Source organism: Myiozetetes cayanensis, unplaced genomic scaffold, assembly GCF_022539395.1.
Source record: "Myiozetetes cayanensis isolate MyiCay16 unplaced genomic scaffold, myiCay2020 scf17, whole genome shotgun sequence".
NCBI classification, from domain to species: Eukaryota; Metazoa; Chordata; class Aves; order Passeriformes; family Tyrannidae; genus Myiozetetes; species Myiozetetes cayanensis.
The window spans coordinates 10,718,389-10,730,836 of NW_026087378.1; the positions used below are offsets into that span (position 1 = coordinate 10,718,389).

The 12,448-nt window shown below is 49.7% G+C and overlaps 1 protein-coding gene across 2 annotated transcripts; it reads left to right on the forward strand.

Annotated features, from left to right (window-relative positions):
• The first annotated feature begins 207 nt into the window (after nt 1-207).
• On the forward strand, nt 208-12,400 carry DCTN4 (dynactin subunit 4). 2 transcript variants are annotated; one of them, XM_050312092.1, is made up of 14 exons: nt 219-369; nt 1,653-1,723; nt 2,129-2,307; nt 3,216-3,259; nt 4,022-4,129; nt 4,703-4,723; nt 5,617-5,690; nt 6,023-6,135; nt 7,437-7,546; nt 8,560-8,633; nt 8,935-8,989; nt 9,469-9,576; nt 9,982-10,079; nt 10,249-12,400. In XM_050312092.1, the coding sequence occupies exons 1-14, from the start codon at nt 235-237 to the stop codon at nt 10,460-10,462; spliced, it is 1,404 nt and encodes a 467-aa protein (XP_050168049.1). In that variant the 5' UTR covers nt 219-234; the 3' UTR covers nt 10,463-12,400. The 2 variants fall into 2 exon arrangements, with proteins under 2 accessions (XP_050168050.1, XP_050168049.1); XM_050312093.1 differs by lacking the exon at nt 4,703-4,723 and having other exon boundaries at nt 208-369.
• The last annotated feature ends 48 nt before the right edge of the window (nt 12,401-12,448 follow it).

Here is a 12,448-nt window from a genome sequence, read left to right on the forward strand (position 1 = left end):
CTAAAGGGGCCCCCAGAGAACTGGAGAGGTACTTTGGACACGGGATGGAGGGACGGGAAAAGCGGGAACGGCTCCCCGCTGCCAGGGGAAGGGTTGGATGGGACATGGGAGGGAACTCTCGGTTCTGAGGGAGAGGGGCGGGCACCGCCCGGGCCCGCCGACAGGGAGGCGCGCTGACGTCACGCGGTGCCGCGCTGACGTCACGCGGCGCGGCGGAGCCCGCCCGCTGCCAAGATGGCGTCGCTGCTGCAGTCGGAGCGGGTGCTGTACCTGGTGCGCGGCGAGAAGGAGCTGCGGGCGCCGCTGCCGCAGCTGTACTTCTGCCGCTACTGCAGCGAGCTCCGGTCGCTGGAGTGCGTCTCGCACGAGGTAACGACGGCCCGGCCGCGCCGCGCCCGCGCACCGGGCGGCACCGGGCGGGACGGTGCGCGCAGAGCGGGCACCGATTGGGCGGCTCTCCTGCCGCTCACTCGCGTTCTGCCTTTCTATTAGTCGGCGGCGCTCCGGGGGGGTGGGCGCAGCGCTGCGCGGGGCGCGGCGATTGGCCCTGGGTGGTGGCTGGGGCGGTGCTGCGCTTTGGATTGGCTGTACTGCCTGTCCGTCGGCGGAGCTCGGGCCGTGATTGGCCGAGGCGAGCGCACAGGGGCGGTTCCTCTCGTGAGGAAGGTGTTTCCCCCTCAGCCCCGGTCAGGGGGAGCGGGGATCCTCAAAAACCTCTGTGGGGCCGGGCTGGGGCAAAGGGGACCTCCCTGACCCTCTGTGGGGCCGGGCTGGGGCAAAGGTGACTCTCCCTGACCCTCTGTGGGGCCCGGCCGGCAGGGTCAAACCCTCCCTCCCACACACATCCCCATGGGGCCCGGCCGGGGAGGAGCAGAGACCCCCCCCATACACACGCCCCTCCGCATTATTTTACGGTGTGATTTCCGCTGGGGGGCTTTGTGGCTTCACAAACCGGCACAGTCAAACCGGTAGAATTGATTTTGTGGAAGCCTGGTTGAGCTAAGAAGCTGAGATAGATTTGGAAAGCCTTGAAAGAATGACTGTGCAGCCCTGATCTCAGGAGTCTTTAGGGAAAGATCGAGGCCTCTGAGCAGTAGATTTGTCACCAGGCTGCATCCGTGATGGATTTACTGTGGTATGAGGGGTGTAGCCATTGTGCATGTCTATGTTTAACAATCAGTTTGAATTCCTCTTCAAGAAGGGCCCCCAGTCTTGCTGCTATTGTTTTAATTGACAAAATTCGATGTGACAGTAGACAGATAAAAAGTGTTCTGAATTGTGCATAAATCTGAGCAGTGCAACTGCAAGGACGGAATAAATTTAGGTGCGAGTAGAAAATAACGTGTTAAAACCTGTGGTTCAAGCTGAAGAATGAAATCCTGGTAGCTGCTAAAGGCTGACCTTTTGTCACTTACAAGGTGGAGTAATTCATCCATTCTGATTTAAGAAACCTCCTGATTCGTGTTGTTAAAGAACAAAATCAGGCTGAGACAGGCTAAGATTTTGAATACCATAAAATGCCTCAAGCCTCCCCTGGCTGCACCTGTCCACTGCCAGACACAAATCCTTTCTGGATCGTGTGGCAGTTGCCTGTGCTGTATGGACAGACGTGTGCCAGGTAGCACGTGTGATGTGCTTGCCTTCTCCTTCAGGTGGACTCCCACTACTGCCCCAGCTGCCTGGAGAACATGCCTTCAGCTGAAGCCAAGCTGAAAAAGAATAGGTAAGGTCCCTTTGGCTTTTATTTTCATCAAGGCTCCCTGTTTTAAACAGCTCCTTCCTTGGTCAGCACCTGACGTGTCTGTCTGAAACTCTTCAAAAATTACATTGGTGCTTGTTACCACTGAGTCTGCTTTGGGGAATAAATCATTTCCATGATCTATCAGGTGCTGTTCATGGATTTTTTTTTTTGTGCTGACTTGTCTCAGAATACAAAGAGCTTTTTTATCAACCCTCGGTGTTTCTCACTGTTGTCATTCTTAAGTTGACTCTGAACCCCTCCTGTTCCCCCAATGGCTCTGGCGACGTTTTTCCCTCAAGGAAACGGTCGGTTTAATGTTGATCTGGTTGTTGAGAGCTTTCCCCTCAGCCTGGGAGCCTTCTCAGAGCACTGTATGGTTGTCTGCAGGTGTGCCAACTGCTTCGACTGCCCCTGCTGCATGCACACCCTCTCCACCCGCGCCACGAGCATCCCCGCCCCGCTCCCCGACGACCCGGCCAAGACCACCATGAAGAAGGCCTATTACCTGGCCTGCGGGTTCTGCCGCTGGACTTCCCGGGATGTGGGGATGGCAGACAAGTCTGTAGGTAAGGGGCAGTCAGAGACAGAGAACTGAGATACAGCAGGAGCCCAGTTTGCAGGTGAACAGATAATCACGTTAGCTCCTGGCTGTACTCTAGGTTTAGTATCTGCCTAGGGTTGGAGCCACAGTTGGAAATTTCACAGGAAAATGGTTTGTTGCTGAAGTCTCCTCTGAAGAGTTGAGCTGAGTTAGCGGGATGTGTGACCCACTTCCACGTTCTTGTTACCTGACTAGTGAGAGAACTGTCAAAAGAGGGGCTCTTTTAGTCAGTGTGTTCTCCCCCCAGCTGAGGTCTTGTTTGTGTGCTTTCAGAGCCTTTGAAGCCACTCAGTCTGACAGCATAAACACCTCATTTATTTTCCATCACTTTTGTACACTTTGACTTATTCTGGAGTTGCTAGTTAGGTGTTTGTACTTGGTTTTTCTCTTCACAGTAGCACTGGAACAAAGCTTTCATCTATTTTTGGTATGTTAGATGAACAGAAAACATCTGTCAGGCTCCAAAAACAGGGCTGAGTAGGCCAAGCCAATCCTCTGACTTGCAGTGTTGATGTGACTGAAGACTGGGAGCTGGAGATGCAGAGGCAGTGGCAGCCAGTAATGAGACACACACATAAACTCATGTACCTGCTGCTAAAGTGACTCCTAGGTGCTGTCCTGAGTGTCTCTCAAACAGCACTTGTTTAAAAACACAATATAAAAGCTGCCAAAGCTCCTTCAGCCCAAAACTGCCTGTGAAAAGCTTTAAGAGGTGGATATTCGTACAGGCGTGAACTTGAAGAATTGCAGTGGTAAATGTAGCAAAAATAGGGAATGTCATATTTTATGAGTAACGCTGAGATACTTGAACGTGGGGTGTGATGGAGTCTGGAAATCTCCTGTGGACTTTGTTCTTTCTCTTTCCTCCTGCAGCGAGCGGTGGTTGGCAGGAGCCGGAGAATCCTCACACGCAGAGGGTGAGTGAGCAGGAAGGCTGTGCTTGAGCTGAGATGGATCAGCAAGAAGGAGCTGGTAGAGGTGTCAGGCCCTCACAATCACTTTTTCTGCATCTATATAATCCTTCAGATACCAGTTCCAGTTCCTAATCTCCACCCTGACTGAATTCAATGGAGGGAAGGCCTCTTAGAGGCTCCCCTGAGGATATCGCAGTATAAAATCTCCTTTTGAGAAGAAACTCAGTTGAAAACATCCCATCTAATAGTGCTGTTAAAACAACACCGGTGAATATGCTGAGTATGTATGTGAAAAAAAGCTGTTTTCCAATCAAGAGTGTGTCTAGGATCTGGAAAACAGAGATGCACCTTTAACACCCTTCCCTCTAGGGCTCCACCCTAAATGTGACCAGCCTCGGGGAGGGGGAAAAGATGCTAAAGATGCCGTTTGCTCCACTAATCCAGTTTGGCCACATGACATTACTCTGTCTGGTCATGGCAAATCCGTGAATGAAGTCTCAGTTGCTGAATTGCAAAGTGAGAACTGGGACACTGCCCTCCAACACACATCATTCCCAAGGGAGGCTCAGTTTGTCACCCAGAGCGTGGGGATAAGACACGTTAAGACACACAGGCTTCTTTTAAGTGTATCCTTCACAATACAGCAGGTAGTAGGAACCCAGTGAAACAAGTAGCAGCGACCCCAGCTAGTTCACAAGCAAACACTGCAGCTGACCTGATACTCCACCCCTTACACTGGGTGCCTGTTCCTTTCCATCCCCGCAGATTAACAAACTGGTTGAGTACTACCAGCAGTTGGCTCAGAAGGAGAAGATCGAGCGGGACCGGAAGAAGCTGGCGCGACGCCGAAACTATGTGCCCATGGCCTTTTCGGTGAGCTGGGTGTGCTGTCCCCCCAGAGCAGCAAAAGTGATGGGCAGCAGCCTCAGCGTGGAAAATCAGATAGTTGGGAGCACAATAGGCCTGCCCAGCTTGTTTTTAATTGAGGACAACATGAAGAAAATGAGGGCTTCTTTAGGGATGAGTAGTTTTACACCCATTGCCCCTCTCTCTCTGGTAGTCCTCTGACAGTGCCAGGAGGGTTTACACTTGCCATACCAAGGAATATGTTCTCCAGCAGTGAAATGCAGTGCAACTGCAGCCACAATGCCAGTGGCAGCCCTTTCTCAGGACAGTTCATTCCACAACTCAGTGACAGATAGATCAGCATTGTCTGGCATTTCCTCTGCATGAAATCTCAACTGATATTAACCTTAAGACCTGGTTGTGGCTTGAACGACTTGTTTATTGTAACTGGCAGGTAAACGCTTACTTTGTTTAGCTGGGTGACTGCATTTGCTTGCTACTTCTTGATGAACTGTGCTTGCTCTGTGCCCTTGCTTGTGTCTTATGGCTGCATTTTTTGTCTCCGTTGCTACCTGCTGCTATTTTGGGGGCTCTCCACAGCAACACACTATACACGTAGTGGTAAGTCTTTTCACGGTTTCTGCTGGTGTTAAAGCTCTCATGGTACCAACTGAAGGGGAGTAGCAGATTGTACACCTTGCCTCAGGGCCTCTGGCTTGGGTGTGCCTAGAACAAACACAGGTGAAGGCTAACTCGTTAACAGGGTAAAATTTGTAACAGAACGATTTTTTGTTAGTTTAGAAACAGGGCAGTGTCTTTGGGTAAGTAATGTACACCTGAAAAACAGTCCTTCACCTAGCTTGGCTGAGTCAAGTGGCACTAACATGAATAATCTCACCCTTGAAAAATCACCAGAGTAGGCTGATGCTCACATTTCTCATTTCATGAGAATTCAGGTTTTCAGTCCTGCCCACAAGGAAGATACTTGCCTCCAAGCACCCTCTGTACAGCTCTGCTGTAGAAGGCTGAGAAGTAGCTCAGCTACTCCTTCTGAGGGACGTGTAGGTAATGAGACTTGTGGGAGTTTGAACCTTCCAGCTGCTTCTAGTAGTGCTACAGAGCATTTCAGATGGATGCATAGCCACATCAACCCAGTTCTTTTGGCAGCTGAGTTCTCGTTCTACACTACTTGTCATGGAGTTGCTCTGAAGAGAAGATCAGGGAAAATGTGTCAGTAGTGCAGGCTGGTGATGTAAGTAAGGAGCAAAAGCTTTATAAGCAGTAGCCACACACATCCATCTTTCCCTGTCTGCAGTGCAGTGGGAATTATTTTCTCCTTGATAACAGTTTAAGCACAAGAAAGTATCTTGGGAAGCAGTGAACACCTTTTCCTTTTTGCTTTCCTTTGCTTATCCCCCCATGCTTGTCATGCAGCTCAGAGGATGAGTTTGCAGCAGGGTTTTTGTCCTGGTAGGAAGCAGACCTGAAGCTGACAGTTCCTTCTTTCCTTGTAGGACAAATATGGCCTTGGAACCAGGCTTCAGCGCCAGAGGCCCGGAGCGCCCATCAGTGCCCTCGCTGGACTCTCGTGAGTCTCAGGGTTGGGGTTACCTTTTGGGGAGGATTGGAGGTGTAGGCAAGAGAGCAGTACAGCACCTTTAGAAAGATGGTGGACATATTAGCAGGAGCAGTGAGAGCAGATTTCTTCTTTCGAGCGTTGGAGAGACATCAGGTCCTCGTGCGTCTCTGTGCAGCAGCGCCAGATGTTTTGATTTCTCTCGATAGGAACAAGTGACTGCTCACACACTTGTGCAGTTATTGTCTTGCAATCTCACTCTTGCTGCCTTCTCTGCTAGAATGCAGTTACTCAGAGCACACATGCCATATTTTATGACCAGGTTGTCCCTTATTTTGCTTCAGCCTGAAAGAAGGAGAAGACCAGAAGGAGATCAAGATCGAGCCAGCTGATGCAGTGGAAGAAGTGGAGCCTCTTCCTGAGGATTACTATACAAGACCAATCAATCTGACAGAAGGTAACACCTTAGTATACTGTCACTTTTTGCCCTTACATTTTATAACATGGGCAGTGCCTACAAACCAGTCTGTGAAGTCCCTAATGACCCAAGCTTATGGTAATTTTTATGCTGGGATTGAAACTGTGGGAAATATGTGACTTTTTAAATGGTAATTTTGAATGCAGCCTCATGTTGTATGTGGAAAGCTCAGAGCCAGATGCTTCAGGCCTCTGAAGGGTTGTTTTATTTTCTTGCTGACCATAATTTCTGTGTGTGTGAAACATCAACCTTTGGATGGAGAAAAGAGCTGACATCCTTTTTCAAATAATAGCAGGAAATAAGGAAATAACTGAGCTGCTGGGGAGCTGGAACCAAAACTGGGCTGTTGAGTAACAATTGCGCATTGCTTTGACATCAGCTTGGAGCAGCTTGTGTACGCTTGCCAGTTGTTTATCTGACTCATGATTTAATCCACAAATACTGTAAATTGATCAGTGAAACTTGGAGTAAACAAGATAAACCAGCAGGTACAGGAGCAATGTGGGCTTCCAGCTGAGGTGGCTCCGAGTAGGACAGATGTTCTGGGTAGTTCTGCAGGCCAACAGAGTCTGCCAATAGCAATTAATTAATGAAAGGTTTATGGGAAGGAGTAGATTATCTTGGTCTCCTTTTGCCATGAGACTGTCCTTACTGTGAGGGTTTAATGCTGGTGAAGAAGACAACTTCCATGGTGAGGGAAAGGCTGCCAGGTGGCTCAATGCCTCTTAGGCACTGGGAACACTGAGGAGCCTGTTTTTTGGGAGAAACCCATAGGAGATTTGGCTGCTGAGAGCTCCTTGCCTTGGGAACTATGTTGTCAGTAATTTTATGTGTGAGTCTGAGTTACACAAACCTCTTGCTAAGCTGTGTATTGTACTCATGCAGCACCCAGCTGTGGGGGTAACAAAGCTGTGAAACTCATTTGCCCTCGCAGGGGAAAGAACTGTGTTCTAGATGACTACAAAACTCTGTTTCCATCCCAGCTCAGCTTTGAAGAGAGGTCAGAGTCCCTTGTTTCTCCTGGGCTGGCACTGATGTTGCTCTCACGTTACTGTGCCCAGTCAGGGCAACCCTTTATGCAGCTCTTGCCTTTTCTATTCATTGCTAGAAACAGTGGCACTTGAGAGTGGCTTCTGAATTACATGTTTGCAGGTGAAATTAAATTTCTTAGAGATGGTGGCACGTCTGCACACAGCGCAAGGTGCACGTGTAGAGTCTAACTTAGCTCCAGTTTCAGCCTCTGAGACATTTCTTTGTCTTGCTTTCCATGGTGCTCCCAGTGACGACTCTGCGTCAGCGCCTGCTGCAGCCTGACTTCCAGCCCATCTGCGCTTCCCAGCTCTACCCACGTCACAAGCACCTCCTGATCAAACGCTCGCTGCGCTGCCGGGTACGGAGCTCACGGCAAAAACCTGCCTTTTCCAGGCTCTCTCAACTCGGGTGGTGGGAAACGGGCTGTGTGTTTCTCTTTTTTAGAAAACAAAAAAAGAAACTGCGCAGATGGTTCTGGTTGTTGAATGTTCTCAGCCAAATTACTGGTAACAGCGCTAGGAGGGGAGGGAGGCTGTCACATCTCTGGTGCGGTAAAGATTGTGAAAGGGGGACAAAAAGATACAAAGATGGGTTTGTGCCAGTGCTCTGCCTAACCAAGGAGTTGGAGAAGGCTGCCAGTTCAGTCAGAAATAAAAAAATTCTGCTTTTACTAAAGACAAAAGTCAGCAAAGAAAATATTAAGGAGAGGCAGTGCAGAATACAGAAGATGTCCATAGAGCGGAAGCAGAAAGAGGGTATTTCAGAGAATAAAAGCAGAGAGCTGGGGAGTGAAGACAGGCAAGAGTTAAATCCAAGTTCTGCTGTTGACTTCCTATAGGGTTTTAATACATGATTTGATTTCTCAGTAATACAGGGATATTTATCTAGTTCCCAAAGTAATAGAGCAATATTCTTGTAAGTATTTAAGATGCAGAATGCTTTGCAAATGCAGAATATTTTCTCAGAAATAAGCAATTGAGCGATCCTGTATTTGAAGAGTAGCCTATGAGGAGATCACGAGTTCCAGCTATTTGGTTTTTTTATTGGATTCTGGAGCATAGGTCTGAGGGCTTACAGGTATTTGTGCCTTCTTCCTGCTGCAACCAGTGTCCAGGTGTTTTTAAGACAAATTCCAAGTCTTGTGTTTCCGAGATTGCACCGGTTGGTAGTGCAGGATATGGCAGGATATGACATTTCTGGAGTATCAGTAAGTGAGCACAGTGATGGCTCCATGCACCTGAGGTAGATTTTACATGTGCTGTGCTGGAGGCAGTAATAATGTGGATGGTGGACAGTGCTTGTGGCTCTGATTCCTCAAATGTGTGACTGCACACTGTCTTCTGGTGCTCACTAAAATATCTTTGTCTCTAGAAATGTGAACATAACCTGAGCAAACCAGAATTCAACCCAACGTCTATCAAATTCAAGATCCAGCTGGTTGCTGTGTAAGTAAGATATGGGGACTAGGGACAACAGCTGCCTGTTCATGCTTAGTTAATGCCTTCTGTTTGGTTTAATTTTTTTTCAGTACTCTTGCTTTGACCTCTTGTAGGATTGTGTCATCTCTTAGGATGGTGTAATCACCTTTTAAGATATAGTTAGCTTATCTGTGAAAGGTTGGCTTGCTGATCTACTAAAGATTTCAGCAGTTTGATAGAATCACTGCATGCTGTGCCTGCCCCACACAGTAGCAGTTATAGATAGCAACACAGTCCCTTATGGTCCTTTGCTTTGTTATTTTTGTAGTAACTACATCCCTGAAGTGAGAATCATGTCTATTCCCAACCTGCGCTACATGAAGGTCAGTAGCTTTTCCAGAAATGTCTTAGGGGGACACACAGCTGGGAGCTGTGAATGTGGGATCTTTTTGGAAGATGACATGGTGTGATGGTTGTTTCCTAAGGGTTCCACTCCATTTTGGAGGGTGCAGGGTTAGGCGAGTGGTCAGAGGAACACTGCATGTACTTGTCACTCTGCAGCAGTAGATTACTGTGCAGAGTGACACCTGGCCTCACAAGCACTTGCCAATATCTGAAGAATAAAAGGTGTGGAGTTGAGATCTTGGCTAGATTCCAAAAATACATATTTCTTACATTAAGGAAGAGTGTTGCATGGCATTGGTGCCTTTCTTACAGACTGGGGCTGGTTGCTATCCATCCCTTGAGAGGATATGATGCAGTGTTTGAAGGCGTTGATCGGTCATGGAAGATGGAGGTGCTAACAATAACAATGAATTTTAGCACTATTGCTTCTTGAATTGTGATTCCTGAATCTCCCCAGGAGAGCCAAGTCCTTCTGACTCTGACCAATCCTGTGGAGAACATCACACATGTCACACTGCTGGAGTGTGAGGAGGGAGACCCTGACAACATCAACAGCACTGCCAAGGTACTGTACCCTCCTGCTGTGTGAGCCCAAGCCTCTTCCAAGGCTTACTACTCCCATTTGTCCTTCCTTCCACAGGCTACACTTTTCATATGTCCTTCAACCCCTGCTGAGCGTGTTGCATTTCCTTCCTTGAAACTAAAATGACTGTCACCAATGTAAACAGCAGCTCATAAAGTATTTTGAAATTGTGTCTGTTCACTGAGATCCAGAACCCAAGGGAGAAATTAATGATTTCAATGGCAGGGTGGTAATAAAGTGGTCCTGGAGCAGAGGAAAGCTGAGGATGAATCACTTTTCTGTTAAACTGTAGTTAAGCAGCCCTCAGAAGGGGAGGGGCCTCTCCTGCCTGCAGTGTAGCTGGTGATCAGTGCTGAAAGGCTTCTTTCTCTCCCTGCTCTGTTTCAGGTGTCTGTTCCTCCCAAGGAGCTTATTCTGGCTGGCAAAGACGCTGCGGCAGAATATGATGAGCTGGCAGAGCCTCAAGACTTCCAGGATGACCCTGAGTGAGTGTTGTCTGTCCTGTGGGGATCCTCTCCCTTCTTAAAAACTTGGCACTTGGAGTAACTCCTCTTTGTCTTCAGTGTGTTCTGGTTCCCTCTCAGAGCATTGTTCCTCCGAACAATGGTTTGAGAACTTGGCTGACCCAGTGTTCCTCTGTGTTCTGCCCCACAGTGTTATTGCCTTCAGAAAAGCCAATAAGGTGGGAGTTTTCATCAAGGTCACCCCACAGAAAGAAGAGGGCGAGGTGACCGTGAGCTTCAAGATGAAGCACGAGTTCAGAAACCTCACAGCTCCCATCCGGCCCAACGAGGAGGGCGACCACCCCTCGGAGGTCATCTGGCTCACCCACCACGTGGAGCTCAGCCTGGGCCCCGTGCTCCCGTAAGAGGCTCCCAGCGCTTGCTCCCCGACGGCTGGCACGGGACGGACTGGCACACTGAGAAAGCACCTGCTGGAAGGTTCTGCCAGAGCTCCTTTGTGATGTGTGGGTGTGCCATGGGCCCCGGCCGGCCGCGAGGAGGGGGCTGAGGGTGCCGTGGTTTGGGATGGTTTGTTCTCTCTCCCCTTGTCGTAGTGCCCACTAACCACCACTCTGCTTCCCCTCACTGCCACAAGCTAGTTTAACTTGCAGCACGTGTCAGAGCACAGAGAAAGGTCTTGCTTTCTCCAGGTTTGCGCTGAGTTTGGCTCTATCAACAGATAATTCTGGCTGAATTTGGATTTATCCACATAAAGGAACCCATATTGTTTTTTCCTGATGTTCCATGCTCAGTAGTGAACAAATTCTCTTTCACCCAGAACTATGCCCTTCCCAAACCAACATTTTAAGAGGTGGCCGTGCCTGCTGCAGTGTTGGCAAGTTACTGGCAGCAGCACAGCGTTTTCTTTTGGTTTTCTGCTTCCTCGTAGGATACCTCAACTATGGGGGACTGGGATGTACAGCCCTACCCCTCTGGCATATGTAGCTTGCTTAGCTGAGGTGGCAGATCTGTTTTCACAAAGGAGTTGATGAGTTTGCCTTTAAACTTTAAACATAGTGTACTGTAGTGTTCATGGATTTGACTGGCAACCGAGCCTGCCGTCGGCCTGCTGGGCCTCGGGTGGATGTGGCAGCAGGATGCACTGCAAGCTGGGAATTCAGGTGCTGCTGCTCCTCTTGAGTGAGGCAGGAATGCTCTGGAGAGGCTGCCCGGCAGTCTTCAGCTCCATAAGTGTGTTGTTAGGGATCACAGTCACCAGGGTGTGAAACCTGGAGAGTTAAGATTAGTTCTGGTAGGGGTAAGCCCACAAAGGTGGTTTTTGGGTTCATGCTCTGTGTTTTTCTAGTTAGGGTGGGTGCGGGGGAGGTGTAAAGGTGGAAGGTCTTTGTTTGTTAACTACACACACTGTACCACAAGGTCACTTACCTGGGGTGTAATTTGGCTGCAGCCCAAGCTGAAATGGGTGGTTAAGAGCTGTGTATCCAGGACACTGCGTGGCTGATGCAGGCAGGTGAGATGGCTCTTCCTGCAGAGCATTCCCACTTCAGTTATTGACCTTAGTTAAACGTATCTGATGGGCTTTGATGTGCTGCTCTGCTGGGAAAGGCTTGAGCGCCAGCCAGCCATGGCTGTGTCACTCCAGATGCTCATGCCGTGGCTCTGCCAGCCCGGATCTGCGGATCCTCTGCGTGGGAGGGCAGGATGAGGCTGCCTGCTCCCCACGGGTGGTGCTGCAGCACCCAAAACGTCTCCCTGAGCGCAAGAAACCTGCCGTGGTGTGCGGGAGGGGCTCCCACCTCACAGCCCCGATCCCGGGCGGGTCTCAAAGCGGCGAGGCATCACGTTTACAACTTCGCGTAGGTTACACGCAGGTGTACAGCATGAGTTTGAGACTTGTAGTTAGTAGTTAATGTATAGTGCTAGTGCCTGCTGCGGCTTCACCTGCCCAGATAACAAAGCACCGCACCTCTGGCCGCACCTTCTCCTGTCCAGTAGCCAAAACAGCCGCTACATTTGCGACCCGACTGCGGACAAGCCGAGCTGGCGGCTGGCCAGGGGCTTGAGCTGTGCCCGGGGCTGGTGGCCACTGTCCCCGTGGTGCTGGCCTGGGGTTTGCTGCAGGCCAGTGCCACCTGCGCCCCTCTCCCAACACACACAGAGTGCACTGAGTCGCGCTGTTGGAGCGGCCCGATGAGCTCGGCCCGTTGTTCCCCCCCTTCCCCGTAGGTGCTGTAGGAAAGGTGTCTCGGTGCGTCCCTGTCCCCGCTCCCCGGCAAGGCGCCTGTTGCCTTATGCTTGACGTCGTGTAGTGACCTTCAATAAAACACAACGTGGCTCTCGGATCCTTTGCCGCTGGTTCTTTATAATTTAATTATTTAAACAAAACAACA